Source organism: Mytilus galloprovincialis, chromosome 6 (assembly GCF_965363235.1).
Source record: "Mytilus galloprovincialis chromosome 6, xbMytGall1.hap1.1, whole genome shotgun sequence".
Classification (NCBI taxonomy): domain Eukaryota; kingdom Metazoa; phylum Mollusca; class Bivalvia; order Mytilida; family Mytilidae; genus Mytilus; species Mytilus galloprovincialis.
In genome coordinates this window covers 26,246,565-26,274,453 of record NC_134843.1, presented here as the reverse complement: position 1 = coordinate 26,274,453, position 27,889 = coordinate 26,246,565, and the positions used below count along the sequence as shown (strand labels likewise).

At 33.5% G+C, this 27,889-nt stretch overlaps 1 protein-coding gene across 1 annotated transcript; it reads right to left on the bottom strand.

The window, feature by feature from the left end:
- Positions 1–27,889, bottom strand: LOC143079263 (uncharacterized). Its single transcript, XM_076254502.1, has 8 exons — positions 27,837–27,889; positions 14,347–14,736; positions 11,278–11,628; positions 10,468–10,752; positions 9,705–9,791; positions 6,363–6,464; positions 3,274–3,307; positions 1–1,763 (listed from the first exon to the last, which is right to left on the bottom strand). Exons 1-8 carry the CDS (start codon positions 27,883–27,885, stop codon positions 1,661–1,663), a joined length of 1,401 nt encoding a protein of 466 aa, XP_076110617.1. The 5' UTR covers positions 27,886–27,889; the 3' UTR covers positions 1–1,660.

Below are 27,889 nucleotides of genomic sequence, written 5' to 3'. Positions count from 1 at the left end.
GACAATATCACATTTTATTCAATATAATTTACATTGAGTCGTTAACAAACCCCATAAGTAGCACACATACCCTATATAAATTGTCTTACAAATCCATAGAAGATACAAACCAGGTTTACAATTTTTTTTTAAAAAAATATAAGCAAAACGACGTGAAGTCAAGAAAAGCATTTTCTGCTATACATTACGATTTTATGTAACCAGATTTTCAAACTTACATGTATAAAAATGAGAAAAACTTAAAATGAAAGAAGAACAGTAGTGAACATAATTGGATCTAAAATTATATTGCCTTTTCATAATCGATCATATGCAGAAGTAGATTTTGAAAGAAGAGCATTCCGTCATATTAGAAACATGTTCTGCAATATTGTGTATCATCAACTGAGATATATAAATTCCATAGGTACAGAGAGAGATTAAATTTTACCTCACATGCGCGAGAAGAGGCAGTAGGAATACGAAACAAGTTGGTTTTCAATATAAGTCAGCTTTAATTTAAGAAAAACATGATCTCTATATTTTACAAAGACATTCAGGCATCTGCATAATCATTAATTTGAAGTAACATATAGATCATGGTTTTTTGTGTTGTTATGGTTCCTGTCTGACATACTAATATGGAACATTTGCTATTTTCATTCTTAATAAATAATAAGTCCTTCCACGGACTTAAACAAATATAAAAAACTAAAATACCGAACTCCGAAAAAAATTCAAAATGGAGAATTTAAAATCAAATTGCAAAATCGAAAGCTTAAACATACCAAGCGGATGTATAACAACTGACCGTTGCCTGACTAAATAGCAGTTATAAAAAACAATACCACAAACTCGATTTTACCTTTCATGCACCAGCTATTGCTGTCTGTTGCTTTACTTCCCATATAGGTTGGTCAAGGTGTATTTCTAACTTTTATTTTTTATATTTGAGCGACTCGGATAAGTCTTTGAAGACAAAACTTGTTGCGTAGAAAATGTCAACTCTTATATCTAAGTCCGTCCATCCGTTCGTTCGTTCATCCATTTGTGCTTTTTTGTCGACACAATAACTTTGCAAGTGGATAAATGTCATTGATAAATGTCAGTAGAAACTACAGTAACAGATGGCATCATACATCTAGACTCAGACCATACTACTTTACCTGTATTGAGACTAGCAAAAAACATGCATTTGCTATTTTTTTTAATTTTTAGGTTGAAAAGCAATACAGAACTTGACAGAAGTTTTCTGAATCTAGTAAAAGTACCCCATCTCGTGATGATAGATTATGTGTTTGAAACTTTGATCAATACTTGGAGTTAGACATCCGTAAGTGCGACATGGAGATTGGAATGCAGCAAACATTTGAGGCACCTATTTGTAAACACTTTTGTTGCTAGTGGATGTTGGAGGTTTGTACTAGCGCTTTATCCCCTACATTTGGTCAACTTAGAACCTATGCAATGAATTTTATACGGTGTCATACTAATGGTAAATACATGTTATTTTCTGCCATATGGAATAATATCGCTAGTTAAATGAATGTTTTTGTGATAATGATTAAAATGATGACAGCCTTAAAAGAGTAGTATAACTCCTTTTAAATAAAGGCATCAAATAGCAACTTTTGGTACACAGATTTTCCTCTCTACTCTAATCCTACGTTAGGTAAAAACATCAGTGAATTTCATTATATTGGCTGTTCCCAGTATCTTCGGCGCTGTTCATTGTACTATATACGTGTATCTGTGAACTATCGTTATTAGCATCAGCATAAACACTGAAACATAAAACGAACAAATGTATATGTTAATTGTTAACAGCTTCCCCTAGCTACCAGTACAGCTTTTCTTTAAAAACAAGCCAACGAAGGGAGACCAGTTAATAATTACGATTTACATGAGATAAACGTAAACAAATCTATATTCCAAGATTACAGATATTATCGGTATTTTAAAGTTGATACCAAAAATGTTAAGCAGTATTAAAAAATAAATATTAATGAATCGTTTTATATCTTAGAAATGATAATAAATAGACGCGATTTAATTATCAGTAAGACAACTGTTCACCAGTATTGTCTATTCTTCTAAGCCTCACCGAAATTAACTTTTTTATATTATCAAACTGACAACTTGAACCAGTAATCAAAATACATTAAGACTAGACATCCATTAAGGTAAATCGTACTTTAAAAAAAAAACCTTTGATTTAGACACTTTTTCTTTGAAACTGACATTGTAAAAATGCCTGATTTGTTGTTTGACAGCAGACTTGTTGCGTTTGTGGGACGACTTTTTAAAAAAAAACAATCGGCAGTCCCATCGGAACCAACTGTGCCCTCTTCTTGTTGACATGTTTCCTTAATCACACGGAGCTGATTTAATCTTCATATATGAATTTCTTGGAAAGAACGAAAAGAAGTTATCACTTTATAATGATTTTACTTTCCGAAAAACGAGTTTCAAGTTGTGGAGTTGAAATTTGTTCTTCGTAAATTTTGCAGACGCCATCAAGACATGACCGTTATGAGATATACGTTTTAAAGATGATAGTGGAGATGTGACCTACCAAATACGACTTATTACCGTGTGTACTGACATGAGCAACATGATGGGTGCCACATGTGGAATATGATCTGCCTACCATACCGGAACACCTGAGATTTTTGTAAGGGGTTCATACTGCTCAGTTTGGAGGTTTCTATTTTGTGTTATAAGTACAATGTACTGTTATTGTTTTATTTTTTTCCCTCGTACTATGCCTCTGATTAATCTTATGTAAACAAAAGCTGCGTCTTGCGTACATAATTTTACGTCTGGTATCTTTAAAGAATTTACCATCCATTTACGTTTTGTGAGTTTTAATTTGACTTTTTGATAAATTACTGGAAAACCCTGGAATAAATGTAGATGAAGAAGTTCAATTACCTATTCTTTTTCTGAATGCATCCAGTTCTACCTATATGTTAATTTATATACATATTTTATACGACTGTCATACATGTAAGAGGTTAAGCTAGCTACAAAACCAGGTTTAACCGACCGTTTTATACATACGTAAATGCCTGTATCAAGTCAGGACGATGACATTTGTTGTCCATTCGTTAATGTGTTTGAACTTTTTATTTTGCCCTTTTGATTAGGGATTTTCCGTTTTAAATTGTCCTCGGAGTTCAGTAATTTTGTGATATTATTTTTTATGAGAGCTCTGAATGTGATTGATGCAGTTGTAGGCATACCAAACGATGTATATTCAATTGAAAGCAAAATAGAATGTTTTCAACTTACGTTTCCTTTTTTCCGATTTTGAATTGCACCATCCCTGCATAATAAAAAAAAGTATACTTAGCATGTCAGAAAATATGCATGATGCAAGTACTACTATTGTTTAATTGCATTGTACTGTATATTTTATACTTACCTTTTTTTATATCTTACCAAAGGTGTTGTCTGGCCTTAATTTTAAAAAGACAAAATAAAAACGGGAAAAAAATAAATAAAAACAAATTGTACATTCTCAACCACTGAAGTTCTTAAGATATCACGGATGGTGATATGATTTTGCTTTTTGCTTTTTTAATTGCAAGTACATGTATGCAATAAACACCGTATTTTTTTACAAGATAAATGCATTGTTAGTATACATTTAGATTTTTATCATCTTCATAGATGTTTTCAGAATTCCATGGCGTGACTCGGATATATTTTCTAAATTTTATGATACCATACTTGTTAATGCGTTTTTCTTTTATTATCTAGACAACTACTTCAAGCTTCTGAATATGACAAAAATAAATCTATTGAATTTTCTCGGATTATCAAAATTCAAGGAGATTAATAACTTGACATCATCAATTTTTCTATGAAGTAAGTGAGCATCTGATTGTCTTTTTTAATCATTGAATTGGTGTATTATTGAAGGTATATCCCCTTTCCAAATTCAGATTGCATGAATAAATTATCGGTTTTACATGGATATTGTGAAATAAATGTCATAAATACTATAAACCTTTTATCCGTGTATGCTGCAATAAATTACAGAATAATGTTTATACGAGTACACTACACGTGCTACAAAATGTTTTCCACTAGTTAGGTTCTTTCTTATATATGTACCTTTGAATATATGGGGTTCGATACATGATCTGTCAAAGTCTTGATGAATATTTTGCGGGGGCACAATCGAAATCTTAACACTAAACGCAGTCCATTATATACGAAAGCTTGGGACCTATAGATACCAAATATAAAGAATCATTCCTATTGTGACAAATTAACGTACCGACACGTAACACACATAAGATTGATTCCCAAGAAAAGACCCATCAACAGATGCAATATTTGATATTTTCAAACTTAACGGACAATGTATCACCATCTGAGTAATATCTCTGTGCTAATATAGGCAATCTGTTATCATTGTACTCTGGTGGTTATTCATATCATATCTACTAGAATATAGTTACTAAGCAAGTTCAAAAGTACGTTATCCCGATGTGAACATTGAAAGCGTATACGCCGATAAGTCCACAAAGGCACGTAAAATTGACGACTTGAAAGATTTTATATGTATGAAACTTTTGTTTCCATATTTTGTAACAATATGCAGCAAATATTGACATTTTTTGTCAGTTTCACAAGCTTCTTAAATGCAGTTGTTTCGAATATAACGGAAACATGAATTTCTGAATTAATTTTGCTGAACAGTCATTTAAGGTTATAAGCAAGTATACATTATGATTTCCGGTAGCTCATATATGTACGTGCTTTTGAGGATATATAGAAAAACCTGAAAACGTGGATGGCTGTCCAGTATTGATTTTAAAATTCATAAATACTGTAAACAGGGAAATTTTCGCGGTAGTTTTATTTTCGCTATTTTCGCGGTAAGAAGTGAAACGCGAAAATAAAACGACCGCGAAAATAATCAAGGAAAAACTTTTATAATTACATTTACTTTTACAAATTATGACCTGGATGGAGAGTTGCCTCATTGGCACTCATACCTCACTTCTTATATCTACGTATATGAATAGAATATTTATAGGACTACTGTATAACACTGATTTCAAAGACGACAAATATATAATTGAAATCATAACTGTATCTCTTAATGAAAAACAATGTTAGAAGTCATGTCTTAAACTCAAAATCAGTAATTTCATTACGGATATTGTTATGTAAACTACACTCATTACACTTATGTTAATGACACCTGTCAATCAGTAATAAAAGTATCACCTCTTTCAATCTACTACAAAGATTAATAAGATCAAAAGATCGATTAATTAGCATTAATCCTGACAGATTTTTATTTAAATCATTCCTAATTAGGTGTACTTTTCGGTTATTGTGTATGTGTTTTACGAGCATTGAAACATGGCAAACTTTTAATCTACTAAAACATTAATGAACCGACAACAAAAGATTTCTGATTGATTTTATCATTTGATTTAAGATATATGCGAAGCTGTTCACTTTCCAAATTATTTATGAAAATATTCATATAGGCCACTGGGAAATCGCGAATTAAAAACGGCGCGAATTTGGATTGTGTTAGTAAATCGCGAAATAAAGACGGCGCGAAAATTTCCCGGTTTACAGTATATTGTAAATGAGACCAAACAATTGATGTCCCGATACAAATCTAATCCTAACCTGCAAGAATTTTAGGCAAATTTCATTTTCAAATGATATTCAATGAACCTTTCGCAGCCTTAACCGCACATGGCCGGGATGTCTATCAAAATATCAAGATATTTTTGTTTCCATAATTCTGATCTCCGCACTTTGATTGAATTGACTGTAATCAAGATAGAAAACCCCATTTTGATTCCCATGATGCAATTATATATTTAATCACTCAACTAAAGCACAATTTCTGCATGGAACACATGTTCTAGTACACCAATCAGGTATCTTCTCCGTAAGAAATAACTTTTAATAAGTTTCGTCACCGATATTGTTTCACAATTAAATCATCAAGTTATATCATGACAAGAGTTCCCTTTCTATAGTTCTAGCATAACTAGTTTTGTCACCCAGTCAGCTTTCCAATGAACGCCAATTGTATTATTATGCCAAGTTGTTCCTCAAGTCGTATGCGGTAGACTTTACTTATGATCTTTAAAAGAAGAATTAAATGAAGCAAGCACCATCATCAACTTCCTGTTCTGCTATAAAGTAATATCGATTAAGCTACCGAAGAAACAGGTTAATTCAATTTTCATATTGTGAAATTTCTATTTCGGTGTAGCAACATAATGCACTTCAGTTTGCCTTCAACAGAGTCGACTGATTTCGCATGCTTAATTTCTTCAACTGATAGTCATTCAGTATTTTCTCCATATATTTTTCCATAATATATCATATTATACCTTTTTTATGTAATATGTATACACCAACTATTTCTCCAAGTTGCAAAACCGTAAGTACTGCTACCACAGCAATCAATATAGAAATAACAGCTGTTGAACTTTCTTTAAAACAAATTTGATTTCATAATTAGATTTATTAGTGATATAATATAAAACAACTAAAACACAAGACAGTCAAGATGAATTAAGTTGATATAAACGAAAGTGGGCGGAGGGCATTCACTTGCATCTCATCTAGCTTTAAAGGTTAGTGTAAGAGACTTGCGTTTGTCGGACGTTGATTTTTCATACATCATTATCTCCTCTGACATTATATTACCTTATTTAATTGAAATCTACCACGAATAAAACGAATACAAATGTACTATGATTTGTCTACTAATGTTTTACACACAGGCATATATTTCAAATTTGAATGGTAATAATATATGACAGATTATTTACAGATTCATAGTACGACGGATTTTTACAATAACAGTCACTTGTATATACAGTCAGGATTCTAGTTCGACAAAATTATCTCCCTATTACGCCAGTTCATTTTTACAATCGTAGAAATGGAAGCCATTGTAGGGATGACGGCATTATGACGCGCTGCCAACTTAGCTTTTAACAACCGATAAAGTTATCCATCATTACGATCCTTAAATGTCAAATGAATTTTAAAAGGCAAATGTATCTTCTAGCTAATAAACATCAGTTAATGTTCTTGTCTGCAATTAGTCAACTTAAAACTATTGTCTGATCGGTTGTCAGGTGGAATTTTCAAAAATTCATAAACATTTAAACAAATTCTAGACTAAAAAGTTTTTATATTATAGAGTCAACCTGTAGCCTTGATATATAAAAAGGATAAAATCTGAAGCGAGATGATGTGTCAAATACTCTTCACACGTTTGCATCAGGACAAAATATTCAACTCAAACACGCCCTTACATTAAAAGGTGCCCTCGATATTCTCTTTCCGATACAATTGTTACCCATTTTTGGAATTTTTTCTGAAACACATAATGGAAGGGCAGACACGAAAATTACTAAATTAATATATTGATATGTTCTCCGTCCGTGGTAATTAAAACAAAAACTCGGAGGTTTTGCATTTTCTACGTTCAACTTGATAGATACCCATGTCGTCGACTTGATATCGAATTGTCCTGCTTAACTATGTAATAGATGAATTGAAAACTTATGCAAATGGAGTTTTTAAAATAGAAAACTTCGTTATTGAGCAGAAAATGGTCATTTTATTTGTTTCCATTAACTTTTAAAACATTACAGTAAGCATTTATCGCCTTCTCTAACAAAGAGCTTCGATTATTTTGTTCTATTTCAACCGGTTTCCGCCTGTATAACTGTTGATTAACAAAGAAAATCCTTGTTTCCTATTCTGGATTTTATTATGCAATCACAGGAATTACAGGTGATGTTTCTGTTTTATGTTGATATATCCAACTATATTGCATTCCAAATGAAATTGTTATTTTCGCAAGCTAGATAGAGTTCCATTTTTTTAATCTATTGATTTTCATGCGTCTTGTCACTTGACCGATTGTTTTGTTATGTTGTTAATGGTCGTGACACTTACTAACAAAATATCATGACTTTTGAAACCTGTGGTAGATGGTGCTTGATAACACAAGATGCCTATTCTAAAGACGTACTTTGTATATAAACTCATCATAGATACCAGGACTAAATTTTATATATACGCCAGACGCGCGTTTCGTCTACAAAAGACTCATCAGTGACGCTCGAATCCTAAAAAGTAAAAAAAAGCCAAATAAAGTACGAAGTTGAAGAGCATTGGGATCCAAAATTCCTAAAAGTGTTGCCAAATACAGCTAAGGTAATCTATACCTGAGGTATCACTTTGCTTGCAGTTCAAACGATTCATATATGACTATATTCTACGTCTTATTATACTAGTATATGTCGCAGGTAAAATGGGACTTTGAATGTAGATGACAAAACATGTAGATGACAAAACAGGGTTAAGTAATAAAGTAAACAAACAACTAAGACTAAATAGTACTTGAAGTACTACCGGTATAAAATCACGGGCCTTGTTCTGTATGAAAAACATTAAGTTGTTTTATCTGTAAATACAAAATTTTTAGCCATATTTACAATTTGTTCCGATAAATACTTACAATATGACATTTACAGATTCTATCTCTTCAAAAAAACAACAAAATGCGGTGTTCAAGCCAAACTAAATACTATATTTCTATAAGATCCTTAAAAGAAGATATTAAAATAAGTATTTTTACAAGTACCTGTGCTGCAACTCTCATCGTCCATCCCTCTTGGTATATATTGATCGAATACTTCATTTAAGTAAATACTTTATTTGTATTATATATCACTAGTAAATTAATTTAGTCTTAAACAGTGACATAGTTCTTAACAACACTGATGCTGTTGAAATGTTTAGGTTAAAACAATTACTGAACAGGCTAAACATAGACTGAACAGATTTTAATTGACTGCAAGCGAATTTCGATCAGTACTTTATTTACCGCAGTCAATAAGTCTGGCAACTGAAAAAGACTCACTAGTTTATTGTTTAGTCCATTAGTAGATGTGTAGCTCAAAATTACCGTCATAGAACAAAATTGGTCTGCTTGTATATGGTAAGTATCGCCTCACATTGATTCCATGCATAGCTCATGTCATTTGAATATAAATATTTACCGTTTAAAAATTATATTGATACATTATATAATTAGAGCATTCCTTTTAATTTTATTCAACTTAATACTTTATTTCGCCTTTTGATTTGTTTTATTCGAGTGTCAAAGTCTAACAGATGAGTCTATTGTTGACGAAAAGCGCGTCCGGCGTACAAAATTGTAATCCTGGTATACATGATGAGTTTAAAAGTATTGATTTAAATACCTATAGAGCCGCACCTAAAATACTAAGTAGCAAAACATAACGTACGCTATAGTCTGTTTCTAAATACGCAGCGCAAAACTTTTTGCTGTCGATCGTCATGTGAAATATGAATATGAAGTATGAAAATGACATGAATGGGAAATATATAACACTGATAACATAAATAATATAAAATGTTGAATACATGTAGCAAATTGTAATGCATATTTACACCCAGGGACAAATCTAAAAGTACATCCATATATACAAGCATATGCATCATAAACTAAATATCAAAGGTGAACAATAGTAGGCGTCAAAAGTTACTATAAGATAAAATCCTCCTCCATGAAGAAATCATAGATAGAGTTTACATATGATTTGCCTGTTGCCTAACTCAATCCAATTTATTTAAATAAAAGACAGTTTAAACTAATTAAACTGAAGAAATCATCAAAGTTTTACCTTTTTCAATCTTTATTCTGGATGTTCTATGGTTAGAAGAAGTTGACTCTGTCTGTATTGTTGTCATGGTTTCAATTGTAGTAAAGTCTGTTAAAAAAATTATATAAATGTTTGAAATCAAACTTGCCGGCTTAATGCGACAGACTTTATGTCATCATCAGCATTCCTCATTCACCCCCACTATAAGCTAAATAAGTTGTATCCTTATGTGTACAGTAACAGCGACATTGATATTAAATGACATTTAAGAAAGAAAGTGAGTATGACGGTCTTTTCTTGATTTGTTTTCACCAGGAAGCATTAAACATAATTATTTTTAAGCCTCAAATCTATGAACAGTTGTCATTGATTTGTTGGGGTTTCATTATCCCCTTTAATTAGAATTGTTACATTATACGTCATCTGGATTTCAAATATTCTATTTTTAATAGAATGAAAGGAATACACAAAATCATCATATTTATAGCAAAATCACAAAAGTAAAGGAACAGCGCTTTTGCTTCTGTTCTTCATCTCAAAGTCACAGTAAGGACTGAACACTGAACAACAACTCTCATATCCCTCTTTATAATTTTCTTACCATATATTCTATTTTCTAACCTACTTGTATGTGTTGAACATTAATCCAATAAAACTGTTCTGTGCAACACATGTGTAGTAATCTGTTTCATTAACCGTAACAATATTCTCTCTCTCTCTCTCTCTCTCTCTCTCTGTCTTTGTGGGTGTGTAGGGATTATAGTTTGTGGGTGTAAATACTCACCTATTTGTATGTGTATCGAGTTTTTCATGTTGAATGTCTGTCCATTAAAACTATTCTGTGCGGCACATATGTAGTTATCTGTGTCATTTACCACAACATTTTTGATGACATATGTAGAACCAGTCCCTAGTGACACATAATATCTGGATTCTTTGTACCAAGTATAACCTGTGTTTGTTACAGCAGGATTTCCATCTGATGTACATGTCAGAGTTATTGGCCCTGCTCCATCAGCAAATGATGGATTGGAAGGAGACTTTGTTACTTGTACATTCCTAACACGATCTATGATAAAATTGTAGCCAGAAAAAAAAACATTGTACAAGTATGACTAATATGTTTGGCAGGAGACTTACTAAGTTGTACATTTCTTACTCTATCTGTAAAACCTTGTTTTGCTACTTGTAAACTAATGATAAAATCTGTTGAAATAGAATTTCTCACACACTCTATAGATTATAAAGACAGACCAATATTGTTAAACTTCAAATTCCAAATCAATTTGCAATCCTCTACTTAACCATTTTTTCAAATTATTCTTCCCTTCATGTTGCTTTACCGATTTTTGTTTAAAGATAATCAACTCAATACAAGCAAATTTCAATTTGTGTGAACTTATAGTAAGGTTTGTTGACTCACCAATGCGTCAACATCTGTATTATTGTAAAATCGATGAGTACAAAGATATTTTACATAAGGACCCTTGCTATCATGATTATGAGTTCTGTTATTATGTTTTTTTTAAACTAGCATTGGGAAATTTGATATATTTTTACTCCTGCATTGACAAATTTTTATCTAGCAACTTACAATAAACATTTACGCCCTCTGTCTGATGATATAATGACCCCTGCGGTACATCTTGATAAACAACCTGACATCTGACTACGACATTATTATCACTTTTTCCCATCTTCAGTGTAAGCTGACTGGTACCGTTAAATGTGCAAGTTCCTGGCATCTGTACAGTTGTAGTAGTTTCTGATTCATATGGTGTTTCCTGTATAGCAACACCATTGGAGTTACGTCTGTATCTCACCCATCTGAATTTGCCTTGTGGTTTGCCAACATTACCAGTACATGTAAAGACAACACTATTTCCTTCTTCTATCCCAGCTGACGGTACATATGATGGTACACTGTCTGGTTGTTCTGGATTACCTGTTATATAAATATTAAAAACATTTAATGAGCACTTAAGTATGTTGATGTAATTTTATTATCGAATTATAAGCATGCAAAGAACTCTCAATGATAATTAATAGACTGAATATCTAGTGAATTGAAATTGCACCCTTTAACTTCCCTTATGTACTTCATTTACCAGAAGTGAAACGTGTCTAGTTCTGTTCTATACATTGTGTTTTAGAAGTACAAACAAGACATATAAAATGTATGACTTAATATAGACGTACGGAAATGCTGTATGAATCCGACTATTCACCAAAAAGTGAAGATGGATGATACTTGTTCATCGCGTTGTTTCTGCTACCAGCGACGCTCTCTCTTTGAATGATATTGTTTATTGATTGTAATTAAGTATGCCAATGAGTACTCGAGTACTCGGGTATCGCTTGGTTGTGACGAGTATCGAAAAGGCATCCTTCCGATGATAATCCTGTCCTAGTTCCGGGGGGGGGGGGGGGGGGGGCGTTACTTCTTATATTTTAGTGGTACGAGTGTGCCGCAAAACATGGTCCCTTTTTATGTCCTAATGGTTAGAACAGGGTGGCTTTATCATACGAGAAAAGGATATTTTTGTTAACAAAGTATGATCGCTTATTGTACTGTTTAAGATACAGTCTAGACGCCGGATCTAGAACAGCATCTATTTTATACGTTCTAGAACAGGGTATACATTTTCTGAGCGTGTCGTGAACAGGGTATCTTTTTCAATGTTTTCTGGTTAGAACAGGGAATGGGTTGGAAAGTGCTGTCGGCACATGATACCCGAAAGAATAGTCAGTACCACCCCCTTCCCACCCACCCTGTGCCGTCAGAGCAAATGTACTATCACCAGGACTGTAAGTTTTGTAGCAAAGTTGTAAAATAGACTCGTCCTCCCAAAATAAGTAAAGAAAATTGTTCTTAATCAGAACATGTATCGACCCTTAGAAAATGGTTGAAGGCATCAGTATGTTTTAATTATCACCCCTATATTGATCTTTAAATGTGTTTCTTTATGAATCTCTACTTCTGTTGTTTGAGTAAGCATTTTCTATCTATGTTAATTAACTAATTGATTAGGTTATTGCCCGTCTACATAATAAGTGCATGTAGTAAATGAGCGTTAAATCATCGAATTCAATTTACCTTCTCGGAATTGAAAGGACTATGGGTAATTTCCATCTTTGTACAACAAAATGAAAATAACGATGCGTCATTGGTTGAATTATCATTGTTTAGAATGTTTTAAACCAATCACAACGTTTTGGGGTACGTTTTTGAAAAGATTACCAAAAATGCATTAGATTCTAATTAGGCTAATTCCATTGACTTTTATTTAGTTTTAGGGTAAAGTTTTGAGGGTTTAACGTCCGAGCATATTCATCGAGTTGCTATTCCTTATTGTAATGCTGAACTTTTATGTTTGTTTAGTTTGTTAGTCTCTTTATGATATTTTGGTGATTGCTGATTCCCTTCATCGGTGAATAGAGAGACGCTTAGCTTCTAAATAGTCATTGCAGAAATCAAGTTAGATTATGAACCTTATATATATATATGTGTACACCATTTTAATTTGCTCACCTGACCAATAGAGTCAGGTTAGATGTTCGCATAATTTGACGGCAGTGGTTTGTCGTCTTCATTTAACATTTACAGAAATCGTTTTTTCTTAAATTCTGGACCAAAAGAGATTCAAACATTACTAGAGATTATTGTATACAAAATGTATTCGATGTCAACAAACATGACCTTCATGGCTAAAACAAAAACATACGTGTAAAATGCTTGTTTTGTCTATTATCCTGTGAGCCGAAACTCATAGAGAAAATTCCGACAGGGTAAAAATGTACAAAATGTTGAGATGAACTTGCTATTTACCTACACCAAACTGTTAGACGACTTCTTAAAGAAGTAATATCCATTCAATGACAAGTTTCATCCTTTTGGTGTTTTGTTTTCTATTATTTTGAAAATTATATACATGTACTTATAGTCCAAATTACGATCGTTCAACAATTTATATAAATTTTTTTTTATTATCATGAAAACTTGAAATTTTGACAAAGCTCAAACGCCTCTGTTTACATAAATTGCCATTAAAATTGGCAAACTTACAAATTACTTTATTTTATTTTATTATTTTTGCATGATAGTCGGCTTAAGGGCTTACCAGAGCTAATGATATGATTGTGTTATATTGTCCATATATGCATGTCAATTTTGAATAAAATATACTCGTCACCAATACTTCACCTTTCATCTGATACCTTATTTACTAAATCAAATACTAAATAGTATAATATTCACCCTTACGAGTAGGAACTATTGTTTTGATATGTACTACTATTTAATATGTTCCTTTTTTTTTTACCTGGCCCGATAAGGTAGACATCTTACAGAGTCTATCCAAATCATTTTAGTATTTGTTTCTTTTTAAGTCGGTGTTAGGAGTCGGTTTATGAGATGAATAACAGCAATAAGAGTGCTGTTCCTTTACTTGTTGTGTATGTTTTTTTGCTGTGGGTGTACTGATTTTGGGTCATGGAAGAATACCCCATATCTGTTGTGTTTTTCTATTATTTACTAGCTTATGCATTGTATGACTGTGCCATGATGTGTACGTGCAATCATTGTGAAATAGAACAAGACTTAAAGACTAATCAACGGCAACATTCAGCAGATTGTGAACGACGATGGTGTTTTGTTATTTACCTTTAACATTAATATTTGCAACACCAGAACTTGCAGAAACACTTCCACCTGAACCTGCATATGCTACTTGACACATGTACTCCTTCTCATCTTCACAAGCTATCTCAGAAAACTGTATTAAAGCTGTCAAAGATGAATCTGTTGGGTTGATAAGTGTCACTCTGCTTGTTAAATAATTGCCATCAGTTGTTAGGGTTGCATTTAATGGAACAGTTGGTGGGAAAAATGTAGCTAGCGTTTTAAACTGTCCATTTATTTTAGCCAGAATATTTGCACCAGTAACAAATTCTCCTACCGCAGTTGTATAAAAACATCTCAACTGCACACTAGTCGGTCCAATAATTCCTTCTGAAGGTGTTGCTTGTATCTGAACATTTATAGTTTCTATACCTACAAGAACAGACAACTTAGTGAGTTTCAATTAATCGAATACAGTATATAATTTTAGATGTTTATGCACTAGAACTGGTGACATTGTTTCAATAAATGTAAACGGATACGTTTTTTTTTTTATATTTAACTAATTAAATTCACAAAACAATAAAGATTTAAATAATTAAAATCCAAGCTTCGAGTCGACGAAAATTACAGGTAACACAATGGTAATCTGATGACTAATAAGCGACAAAAATAATTTCATTTCAATGATATTTTTTTTAAAAGTAACATAGAAACTATATGGTTTTCTGCAATTTCGTATTGTAAAAAAATCAGACATTTATGAGTTAACAGGGCTACAGCTGTAAGCGAGTAGGTGCAACGACCGAGTTCAAAGAGCTTTATACTGTGTCAAGCAGGTGGTATTCAACGCTGTCGATGTAAGGCAAATAAGTAAATTTCTTTTTCAGATTGTTTCTGTTTAAAAACTATTAAATTAATGAGTTTACTGACGATTGCGACCATGTTCAATTATTTCATTTGTATTTGTAGAGCTTGTCTTGCTGACCATTTATGCTATTTTAAATTTCTGTTCACCATAGTATTAATATTAAGATGATAGACAAAAATGAAAAACAAAAACTGTGACATTTGTGATTGAAGGTCATTAACTCATATTAGAAATCGTTTATATGTAAATTGACAGTAGATACAATGTAGATTTCAGCATTCTAGACATTTCTGCCTAGTCAAATTTTTTTCTTAATATGACGGTTTTCAAGATAATAGACAAAATGTGCATTCTGTCACTTTGTTTTATTTTTAGCTAAGTCGGCAATGTTGCGTGCCAGGCAGGATCATTGAACACGTTTTGAAAACTAGATAGCACATTCATTAATTATTGTGGCTACATTTGTTAGATTTGACAGAGAAGTTTCATATAAGAAGAATTTTGTGAAGGTTAACGACCAACGATAGACGACGAACACCAAATTATTAGAAAAACTCATTCGGACTTTTGGCAAAGGTGAGCTAAAGATTCTACCAAATAATTGCCAATCGGAATCCATTTCATTATTATTTGTCTGCTGTTAGATTCTAAAAAAACATCATATTTAGTGTACTCATGAAACACATTACATTCAGAAAAACACACTTCTGTGAATTACAACTGTTTTTTTAAATATCACAAACATTGTTGGTGCATCGACAGCAACCAAATAATGTTATAGTTATGAACTTTAACAAAGCCTTCGAGAATGTTTCACATCAGAGGCTACTGATATGTTATGCAGATAATTGCTTCTTGTCATCGATATATCAGCAGTGTCGATGAAGCTTAAAAACACAAGAAGCTTTATACTTTGATACTCCATATGGCTTAAGATGATTATGTAGAAGAAATGCGCGTCTGGAGAGCCATATAATAAACCTGGTGTCTTCATTTTCTTTTATAGAATTCATTTTTGATAAATATAACGTCATCAACATGACAAACAAGAGAGCTTACATACATTTTGATTTCAAGATCCAGATAATTAGTCAAGCACATATACAGCATGCAACATATCGGGCCTCACCTTCAGCACAAAGTATTATTTATGTAAAACTAGATTTGCGCATCTTCGCCTCGTGGGAAATTCAGTTACTTTGACAAGAACGTCTAATGCTAGTCCGACCAAATGTAGAATAAGCAGTAACACTATTCTCTCCAGACAACAAACAAAAAATATACTAACTAGAATGTGTTCAATAAAGAGCAGTACCTTTTGTTAATAATGATATCTCTTCCTACAACAATGGTTCGAAATAGATCTTGGAACTAAAATAGTCAACACTAAAACAAAGACGAGTTACAATGAAAATTGTAAGGATCTCCAAGATAGTATACTATCTATATTACATTCCATCGCAACAAGTTTAGAACGTCACAACATGATAACACACACAGATATTCAGTATTTCTCACTCAGGGATTGAGGCACACCAGCTTTGCCCCTTCCCAATAGCTATCCGAACTTGGAATACCCTGCAGAAAATCTTAGATGTTGTTCCCATACTTGTGGCATATTTATAAAACGAATTCAGACTGAAGTGACTCATAGGCAATCACTCAAAGTTTTCAAGAAATAGACCAACAGACAAAAAATAGTACACAAACACAACATAGAAGGCTTAAAACTGAGCAACACGAACCCTACAAAAAACTGGGGGTGTTCTTATGTGCTTAAGAAGGGTGAGCAGATCCTGTGGTACCTGTTGAGTCGCTCAAGTAAGAAGTCTGGTGTTTTAAGCCCTGGTCACAACGAACCCACGACACATCTATGCAGCGCCACGACATAAAATGTGGTCTAATCGGGGGTAATTTGTGATCGTCGTACGACATTCGCACGATATTTTGAGCATCGTGAGACGAAAATTGGACATGCACATTTTTTGCTCTACGATTTTTTATCGTGTAACTGTGTTGTGGCTGTCTTGAGAGTGTCTTACCACAGTCGTGTGACTGTCGTGCGACTGTCGTGTGATAAACAAATTGTCGTGGGTACCAAAATAAACAATTTTAAGTAAAACAATCTTACGACTGTTGCACGACTGTCGTACCAAAATCTCACGACTGTCACAGGACGGACACTCGTGATACAGTCGAACGATTGTCTCACGAATACCAAATTTCGTACGATGCTCGCACAACATTAATTGTCTGTTGAGCGACATTGGTACGTTCGTCGTGCAACATAGTTTCGTTTTACAGAAGAATACAATTCGGCGGAATGAATGTTTGGAAAAACATACCATCTGCCGTTTAAAGAGGATGGCTATTCACCAGAACGATTACTTTGGCCCTGCTAGTCCGTGAACAGCAAAGGAACCAGCGAAGCGCCCGACGTTGGTGGGTTTGGTCATGGATCGAACGACGCCTGATGTTTTTGCAGTATAGTACACTGATGCAATATTAAAAGCAAATGGCAAATGTCACGCAATACATCGGGCCTTCTTTATATACTCGTAGTTAGGACTCAAACGCGCGAGTGACCCACAACTGTTGTTCGACAGTCGTACGACAATGACACGACAGTGACACGCGCATCCAATGACAAGAAAACCTGAAAAATAGGCCCAAACAACTCACGATTTTCGTACAGCTGTCGCTTGACTGTTGCACGACCGACTTGCGACAAACCCACGACCGTACATTTACAATTATTTGTTTCTGTCGTGTTCCCATCGTGGAACCATCGTGGACATGTCGTAGCTGATGTGAATACTCGAAATATTTTTTTGACATTTTGCACGACAGTGCCACGATAACTATTTTATAGATCTTCCACAACAAAAAATCGTACATGTACGATCTGTGGTGACCGGGGCTTTATGTTACAAAAAATGCTGCATATATGTATCATTAAATTTGTTGGAGTAGCCCTCGGATCTACTATCATACATAACAATTATATGGATGTGTTCATGTGCCATATGCAGATAGTAAAAAAATAAAGCGAGGTTGGTTCGTAAGAAATTTTTTTCCATATCAACATTTCAACTAGTTTCACATAAAACTATGTAGGTCTTATATAAAAAAAAAGATGCGGTATGACTTCTCTCAACAAGAGACCAAATGACACAGAAATTAACAACTGTAGGTCACTGCAAAGTTTAGTAGAAACTTCAAACTTTCAGAAGGATCTCAATGTTTATTGATATCCGTTTTCACTAATACTTTTACATTTCTGCAAACTTACTTATGACGTATTCACGGAAAACATGCCAAGTATTGAAGAGTTCAATTTGGAAGGGCGACAATATACAAAAAAAGAAGATGTGTTATGATTGCTAATGAGAAAAACTCTTCACAAGAGACCAGATGACAAAGAAACTAACATCTATAGGTCACAATACGGCCTTCAACAAGAAGCAAAGCCCATACCGCATAGTCAGCTATAAAAGGCCCCGAAATGACAAATGTTTAGACGTTACGCGCGGTGTTCGTACCTCATTGGAAAATCGGTGTAGTTGGCAAGATGCAAGTCCAAAAAATATAATTTTGTGATATCATATTCATAGTTATTGTACGTATTTTAAAAAATAATGTTTTTTAAAATAAAAACGAAAAAAATAATTGTTGAAACTATCTTTTTATGCTGCATGCGACAAGCTTCGTTTTTAAAAACCGGCTATGTTTAGGCTGTCCCGCGTAACATATTTCATTTATTGCAGCCACTAAACTATGATTTTCGTCTAAACTATTTAATATTTTGAAAAACGGTTTTTTCCATTATTTAACAGAAAGGTTCCTTCAGTCTTTCATACATTTTTTATGACGTTATGATGACGTCATAGTAAAAAAAATTGTTCCATACTACAAGGGCAAATCTGTCCCACGGGGAAAAAAATTGGGATTCCAGATTTGAGAATCAAAAAACATTTATCTAAAATGAAAAAATGTCAGTATTTTTTTTTACTACATCAATGTTAATTTGCTTAATTTTATGAATTTAAAGACAAATATCCTGAAAAATGATATATGGTAATTTATGAGCGAATTTTCGAAGGCTTACAAGATTGTCGCACCGCCATTTTTTGACGTAAAAATGAACTCAACTCAAATTTACGTCAATTGTTCGCTTATCAGAGCTCTTATAATAATAGAATTTTATGATCTTTTAAAATGTTATTTTTCTTAATTTTTCAAAAATCTTAAATATATATTTTTTCAATAAGTAGTTAAAAAGCACCGTCGATTTTGCGGAGTCTTACAAGAATGTCGCACTGGCTTAAAAACAACGTTTCTGCTGAAGTTTTGGTTCAAACGTTGCGAAATATTCGCGACGTTGTGTTACGCTTACATGTACGAACATCGCGCGTAACGTCTTAACAATTTAAACGAGAACATTAACGGCCTAAATTATGTACAAAATAAATGAAGAAAAACAAATATGTAACACCTCAAGAAAAGACAACCACTTAATTACAGGCTCCTATCTTTGGACAGGCTCATATATTCAGTATGTGGCGGTGTAGAACAAGTTCGAAGGATATTAACCCTCCCCTAATCTGGTATAATAGTACAACATAAGAACTAACTATACAAATCAGTTGCAAAAATGCTTAGCTCATCAGATGGACACATTTAGAAATGCATCTAACAAAAACACAGAGTGGAATTGGCCGGGTATACGTACTTGTACATCCCAACAACAAAAATACAATAAGTACAGATCTGTTAGTAGTCGCAGTGACACAATGTGTGTTTCCCATCGCATAATAAACAAAGAATCGTTAAGAACTATAAAATAATTGGTGAATAGCTGGAGAAAAATTGTTCTAACAATTGTACGTATAAATGACGTAGTGTTTTTCATAAATTACATTAATAGGCTAGTTAATTCTGGATATCTTAATGTTGTAAACAGTTTGATGGGTTGTTGTTTCTTTAATGTTCATTCACACATCCCTGTTACCGAATACCTTTTATTATTTCTAAAAGATTAAAACGTGTGAAATGAACAAAACGATAAAACGTTTCATTGAGTAACAACAGATAGTTAATATGATTTCTGAACTTCAATTGGGGAATCAGATGATAATCAAAATTGCTTTTTAAAACTAAGTGCTTTAAAAGCGCTATTTATTATCTACTTCAAATCAATATTTTAAAAGCCAGTGTGGATAAGTACTTGAACACGTGGGGTGCCGTCAGACCAAAAGGACCTTGGAAAATAGCCAAATCCGATATAAGGTCACCTATCTTTTTTCAAAAATAATTTCTGTATTTTTTTAAAATCAACAAAGAAATTTTAGAAGAGTATGGTACATTTTGTAATATTATATTTGTAATACGATCAATTTTAAAAAGGAAGTTCAACTATTTTAAGATACGCATGTGTTGTCTTTTATTCTCTAAATAGACATTCGTAAAGATAAATTCACTTAAAACAAGGTAAGACAAGCAGATTATATTAATATTAATCAAAATCTTATTGTCTAAAATACGAGTGAAATTATCTATTTATGTAGATAAGTTGATCCACTGCGCCTATGTATTACAATTATTGGATTGATATGAAACAGTAGTCTACAGACTTATCACAAAGGATGATACATAGAAGTTGGTAATGTCCCGTATAAATGATAACTGTTCTAAAAAAATAACATCTTATATTCAAATAGAATTAAATGTCATTGCTCTAAACATTCCTTTTTTTTTTGGCATATTCGAAGATCTCCAAGTAAATCATACATATTTGAGTTCCAATAGATCTTTTACAAAGAAATATAAAAATATAGTTCGGCCGATTGGTGCAGATAAAGAGCAGAATTGCTCACTTGATGAGGAAATCATGAAACTTTGCATAGCAGTTCTTGGTTATATACCCTTTGATTTCAGCTATGGACCCACTCTGCAAAATCCAATATGGCTACCATTTTCAAGATGGCGGGAAAATGGTATAAATATCAAGATAGTCCTCAAGGTATTCTATATAATTTCGGAAATTAAAGTAATGATTCTTTAAAAATGGACTTCATGTTCTTGAATTTGTTATCAATTAAATTTAAGATATCAAAAAAATAATTTGATTATTTCTATAACACATACACATGTACATTTGCAAATATGACTGCATATACAAAACCTGAAATTCAACATGTTAATCAATATGTTACATGTTATTGTAATTGTTCTTTAAACGCTCCCAGTTTTAATGGTTGGAATGAAATAGGTTGAAAAGAGTCGATAGAACATTAATATAGGTCCCTTTCCAACTACGTTCGAAACCAATTCGCAACTATTCAGTGAGCATGGTCCTAAAATGCACTCCTGGTCAGCACTTTTATTAGTTTTAAAGGTAACAGTCATTTTTGAGTTTGGCGGAACTGTGAAAGTTCGTTTTATGGAAACTTGCTGATTCGAAATCTCGTTTCCACTGTTAACAAATGCCGCATTTATCCCTTTATTGTTGATGGTAATTGTGGGAGTACTCATGTTTATCACTGCGCTCAGTGTGTCCAAACTATCTAGCGTAAGTATAACATCATCTGTTTGTGGTTCTTTGCACACATCCCATTGTATGTTAACTCTATTAGTGTCGAAAGTCGTTCTTTATAATCTTCCCAATAATAAGCTGTTAACCCAAACCCAAATTAATTTCTCATTTACTAATGTTATCATTGCAGCAGTGTCCACAATCATACTCACATTCTGGTCATTTATAGTACCTCGTACTGCTAAGCTCTTTCAAATGGTTCGTCTGATGACAATATCGGACGAGGACATTGGCCTCTGTTTGATTTTGTGATGAGGTGATGTTTCATGACCAATAGACTTTGTAATCGTGCGTTGGCCTACTGACCCAACCTTTTGCTGTTTAAAGACTCCATTGTATGGGTTGCACTTTGATTTGCTCCGTATCCTGGTGAAGGTGACCGTTTTCTGAAATAACCGTGATTTCTGGAGTTTATCCGTGAAGATGCTAACCGTTTTCTTTAGGGACTTTGTGATCTCTAGCTAAGTGGGGTTGTTAATGATCGATAGGCATTAAACTTGGGTGTATTTCTATCTGGCGATCTACCGCGTTTGTATTGCTCAGGAGATCTTCCACGTGTATATTGATCAGGGGATCTTCCATTGAACTGGTGATCTTCCATGATTATTTGATCAGAAGAACCGAGGTTATATTGATCGGCCAATCCACGGTTATGCTTAGTTGAAAGCATAACATCAGCTAGTTTTGTGACAATTTGTATTAGGTTATGCACCTCATTATCCAAAGGACTGCTCATATTTCCGTTATCGGTCGGTGATATTGCGCCATCAGCAAAGTAGACTTGTCGATGGTCAAATTGGCACTTTTTGATCTGGTTTGCTAATGAGATTTTCAATTGTTTTAACGCCTTGTTGAATGTTTCTGGGTTCCTCTCTATATCATCAGTCAGGAGTCTACTTCGTCAAAATTATCTCCCCATTATGCCAGTTCATTTTCACAATTGTAGAAATGGAAGCCATTGTAGGGATGACACGCTACCAATATTGCACTTGGAAACCGATAAATTTATCCACATTGCACCATTACGATCCTTATATGTCAGTTGTATTTTAAAAGACAAATGTATCAACTAGCTAATGAACATCAGTTAATAATCTTGTCTGCATTGATTCAACTTAAAACTATTGTTTAATCGGTTGTCATGTGGAATTTTCGAAAATTCATAAACTTTTAAAAAAATTCTCATTAAATATTTCGTGGAAGGGCAGACTAGATTTTTTTAATGTATGAAGACTATACACCCTAGTAATCACACACAAAAAAATAGAATTTTTCGAAGATATGCATTTTCATCATCCAACTTGAAAGACTGTCATCATGTACTTTCAGTAAAAAAATAGCTATTAGAGAAGGTGTTTCTCTGTTTTTGTGACTCATTAGATAGGTATTTCACTTGACCCATATATTGCATATTTTAGTACTGTGATTTTTTTGTGTTATAAAGTCAACCTGTAGCTTTAATATATAAAAATGATAGAATCTGAAGCGAGACGATGTATGAAATATTCTTATTTTGTACGATATCAAGACAAAATACTCAACTCAAACACGCCCTAACATAAAAAAGGTGCACTCGATTTTCTCTTTTCGATACAATTGTTACCCATTTTTTGAAATTTTTTCTTCAGTCACATAATGGAAGGGCAGACACGAAAATTACTGAACTAATAGATTGATATGTTTTCCTTCCGTGGTAATTGTTTCATAAAAATCGGAGGTTATGCATTTTCTTCATCCAACTTGAAAGATACCCATGTCTTCGACTTGATATCTAATTGTTCTGCTTAACTATGTACTAGATAAATTGAAAACTTATGCAAATGGTGTTTTTAAAATAAAACACCTTGTAATTGAGAAGAAAATTGCAATTTTGTTTGTTTCTATTAACTTTTTAAAATTTTGTCACTATAGTAAACAATACAGTAAACATTTATCGCCTTCTCTAACAAAGAGCTTCGATTCTTTTGTTCTATTTCAACCTGGTTTCCGACTGATCATGCCTTGAAAAATCTCTGTCTTTACAACCTCGGAGGAATGCTTCGGTTCCAATCTGGTTTGATCGTATTTCTTGCTGAAGCGCTGGTCTAAATGAATGTTTTTTTAAGGCCTTGGAATCATCATCTGTGTTTACCTTCCGAGCGTACTCAAAGCCAACATCGGCCTGGCAATCTGGGGCCTACACACATTTTTCCTGTTTTCCAATTGTCATCTATCGACAGTTCGTTCAAATTGGTAAATGAACGTCTCCGAATTCAAGGATCCTCTTCAATTGAGTTTTTGCATTTTTGGGAGCTGTGGGCTTCGGCTCCGGTCCCTTGCAACAAGATTTTCTTGCCATCAGGTATATTCTCTCTCCAATAAGGAGTCTAAAGAAGAGATGTTGCCACACTCTTTTTGTTTCCTCTGTCCTTTCTTGGATCGGTAGGTAGAGTCAGCTTGCTTTTATGGGAAGCCTTTTAGAGCTACAGGAGCTGACGAGGTTGTCATAATTGGAGTGATAAATGTGGAATTTGCCATTGACTCGACGGGGATAATACCGTAATTAGGCACTGTATTTAGCATTAGAAAAACTTGATAGAATACACTTGCAGCCAATTGTTTCTATAATTGTGTGCTGACCTGAACCAAATATTATTGACTCATAGTAGATGGTAAGTGTGCGTAAGAAGACACATAATCCTTTTGCTGGTATCCTTGATTAGTACTAGAGGTTTATAGTATGTTCTTAAATGGAGATTGTTGTTAAATAATTTGAACTGTCTCATGCAGAACCAAGGGCCATGACATAGGACTTTTGACTTAAGGTGAAGACACCTTCAACAGAGTTGGTGCGGTTGATGGTTCATGCGAACTACAATTGGGGAATCCCAGGGCATGGATTTTGTTGTGTACTTTTGGTAAACTTGAGTTGTACTGGCTGTGGTATGGGCTTTGCTCATTGTTGAAAGCCGTACGGTGACCTATAGTTGTTAATGTCTGTGTCATTTAGGTCTTTTGTGGATAGTTGTCTTCTTGGCTAAGATGATGTGTTCATTGCAAGAGTTTTAACTTCTTTATTTCGATTGTCCACTAATCCATTTACAACAGATGCCAGTTGTTGGAAGGTACCCTGCTGTTTAAATGCACTTTTAAATTGAACTGTGTCTCCTTCCTCAGTTGTTGTCAGCTTGTCCATCCATCTCACCACAACATTGAATATCTTATTGGTCTGACCATTAATTCCGCCAAGCAATTACCACTAGCCTTGTGGTCTATCCTGTATTCTAACATGACGTCCTTCAAACGCTTTGAGTACACACCCGTGGTAAAATATGAATATATTGCCAGTGCTGTTCCGATTGTACTCCCACGTCATATGCTTTTTTATGAATGAGATACCCGACGTCATAGAACAATGACGTTAGAATGTAAGCATTTTACGGGAAAATACACGCTTGTGAATCCGAAAATCATCACAAGGAAACATACACAAATGATGCTAAAATGTGGCAAAAGCCCTTTATTGTACATCATATAAAACATATAAATAAATTATCATTCAAATTCATCCAAAACTGTCTAAATACATTATTTTAAATAGTTTAAGCATGTCACTAATGCAGTTTGCTCCGTTCTTTTACGCTAGTTTATTAGTGCGTTTATTTATTGGAACGGCAAATATTTGCCTACACCTAGAGCGCTTCGATCCAAAAGAATTGCCGTATGTGTCCTATCAGAATCGAAATAATTCATGGGGGCTTGAATATATCTAGATTTTACCACGGGTTGTCCCTTTATGCCGATATTTTACCCCTCGCTATCGCTCAGGGGTAAAATATTTGTCATAAAGGGCCAACCCGTGGTAAAATCACGATATATTCAAGCCCCCATGAATTATTTCTTAATTCAGACTGCTGCAGTTGTTGAGATATTGCTCCCATCTGTTCGTTATTAATATGCATTGCCTCTTTCTGTTCAGCTTGAATCGTAATGAGATCAACACATATTTTATCAATTCGCGCTTCGCTCTGTTTTATATTGCGATAAATCTCAGGTGGTTTTTTTCTATCTGCTAAAAATTCTTGGTACAATTGTTTAATAGTCATTTCTTTGCTGTCCTCTATTAAAGAGTCTTCAGCTGTGGGTTTCTCCATATCCTCAAGTGATTCAGTTTCTGCCATTTCAATGTTCTTGTCCTTGTTGTCTTCATTTCCTGCAATTTCACTGATATGTGTTTAAATGATTCTCAATTCACAGTATAATATCTCAATTTGCAAAATATTGCGCCCTAAGAAATAAGATAGACATTGAATAATATCTGAAGACAGATGAATCCCAAATCACAGATTTTATTTGTGACCCAAGACAACAAATAGTGCAGCTTTTAATGAAAGCTTCAAATGCAGCTTTTTATGAAAGCTTCTACTTTGTGTATGAAATGACAAGCGAACTGGAACAGATACTAAATGACACTATAAATCAATAAAATGCTTATATTCAGGTCAATTCTCAATACTGAATATTTGTTTATTTTTCAAGGCAGCCATTTTGAAAATAGCCGCCATTTTGAATTTCAAAGATAGAGATCAAAACAAAATCTTGCTAAGTACACCAAGTCATTCAAATATGTTGATTTTTGTGCTTCAAGCATCAAATCCACTCTGGTGTGTGCAATACTGGAAAATATTTTAGAACGTACGGAAGCCATCTTGAAATAAGCCGCCATATTGAATTTTGAAGGTGGGTCCATAGCTAATATTGCTCAGTACACAAAAATGTACCATCAAGCAAAAAATGTTGCTTTCCTCATTATTTGAGCAATTTTTTCACCGATCGGCCGGACTAATAGTACCGTTTATGGTATTTCTATTTCTTGGTCGATGCATCTGCTGGTCGATTGACATTCACCAGTCCAGTAGCCAGTACTTCGATACAGGCGTGAACATACGGATATTACGTCAATTAGATTTATTGTAACATTATTTGGCCAATTATTTTAAATTTAGGTATATCCACCCAATGTTATCCTCTGATTCCTTGCCTGTCTATACTTTTTATCCTTTTTGTTTTATAGCTCATCATCTTTTAATAAGCTTTGGACTTTCAATCACTTCGGCCTCGATAATCACCGAAAAGACATTAGTTGTCTTTTTGTGCATCTGGTGCAGAAAAATTGGTACAACTTAAACGAATGTAAATTATTTAAAAACAAATATTCCACACAAAAAATTAACAACCACAATATATGATGAGATAAGTCTACTGTCAGACTTGGGATAGCCTTGAAAATAGGAAATTACACACAATATTATCAAACTATCAAATTTGAATTGATTACCAAATATAAAGTAAACAATTTGAAAAGGAAATTTATCTTTTTATGTTGGCCTACCATAAGAATCATATCAATTTATTCTGATTTATCTATAACAATGTTTAAATTTAATCAATTGAAACCGAACAACGCATGAACAGTTCGAAAGCGTTAAAAATAATGTATTAAAGTGAGGAATAACAGAGACTGCATAGATATTCTTATAAAAAATCTGATAATGGATGTATGTATTTAGGGTTTTCTCATATTTAGTCGTATAAAAACTGATGCTACAGAAGCTTGTTTGCACTTTCGAATATTTTCGACTCTTTAGAGAGGCTTCTTTACTTATACCTACCATGTGAATCAAATTGTATACACCGAAAAAAGGCGCTAGGGGGTACCTGTCATCAAATCATACAAATGCTAGTACAAATGAAACAAATAAAATATTAAACATGTGATTTGTATACAAACTTTGTGTTCATAGGAACATGATATATCGGCCAAAAATGCATCATGTATCCTATTAAAGTTTATAAGGAGAGGGTTCGTTTTTTGAGTCAAATTGTCCTTACATCAAAAATATCTCAATTTTTATTTTCGATTTTGAACTCTTAAGATTTCCACATCGAAATTTAGCATCAAAGATAATTTAAAAATGCGACGACTCAATCCTTACTTACATGTAGGTTTGAACTTCAAGTCGAGGATGTCTTACTAAAAGGGATTTATCATATGTAAGGAGCAAACTACTCATTCAAATGACTCACCTATGAGTGAAAAGAGCACAATCACAACATGTATATTTTTGACACTCATCGCA

What these genes read in the sequence shown, in the direction of transcription:
- LOC143079263 (XM_076254502.1), bottom strand. Translation starts at nt 27,885, where the DNA reads ATGAGTGTCAAAAATATACATGTTGTGATTGTGCTCTTTTCACTCATA. An exon ending in TGCAAATATTAATGTTAAAG is followed by an intron (nt 11,629 to 14,346) that starts GTAAATAACAAA and finishes TTTATATAACAG; the next exon opens with GTAATCCAGAACAACCAGAC. An exon ending in CTCGATACACATACAAATAG is followed by an intron (nt 9,792 to 10,467) that starts GTGAGTATTTAC and finishes TTTTTTTAACAG; the next exon opens with ACTTTACTACAATTGAAACC.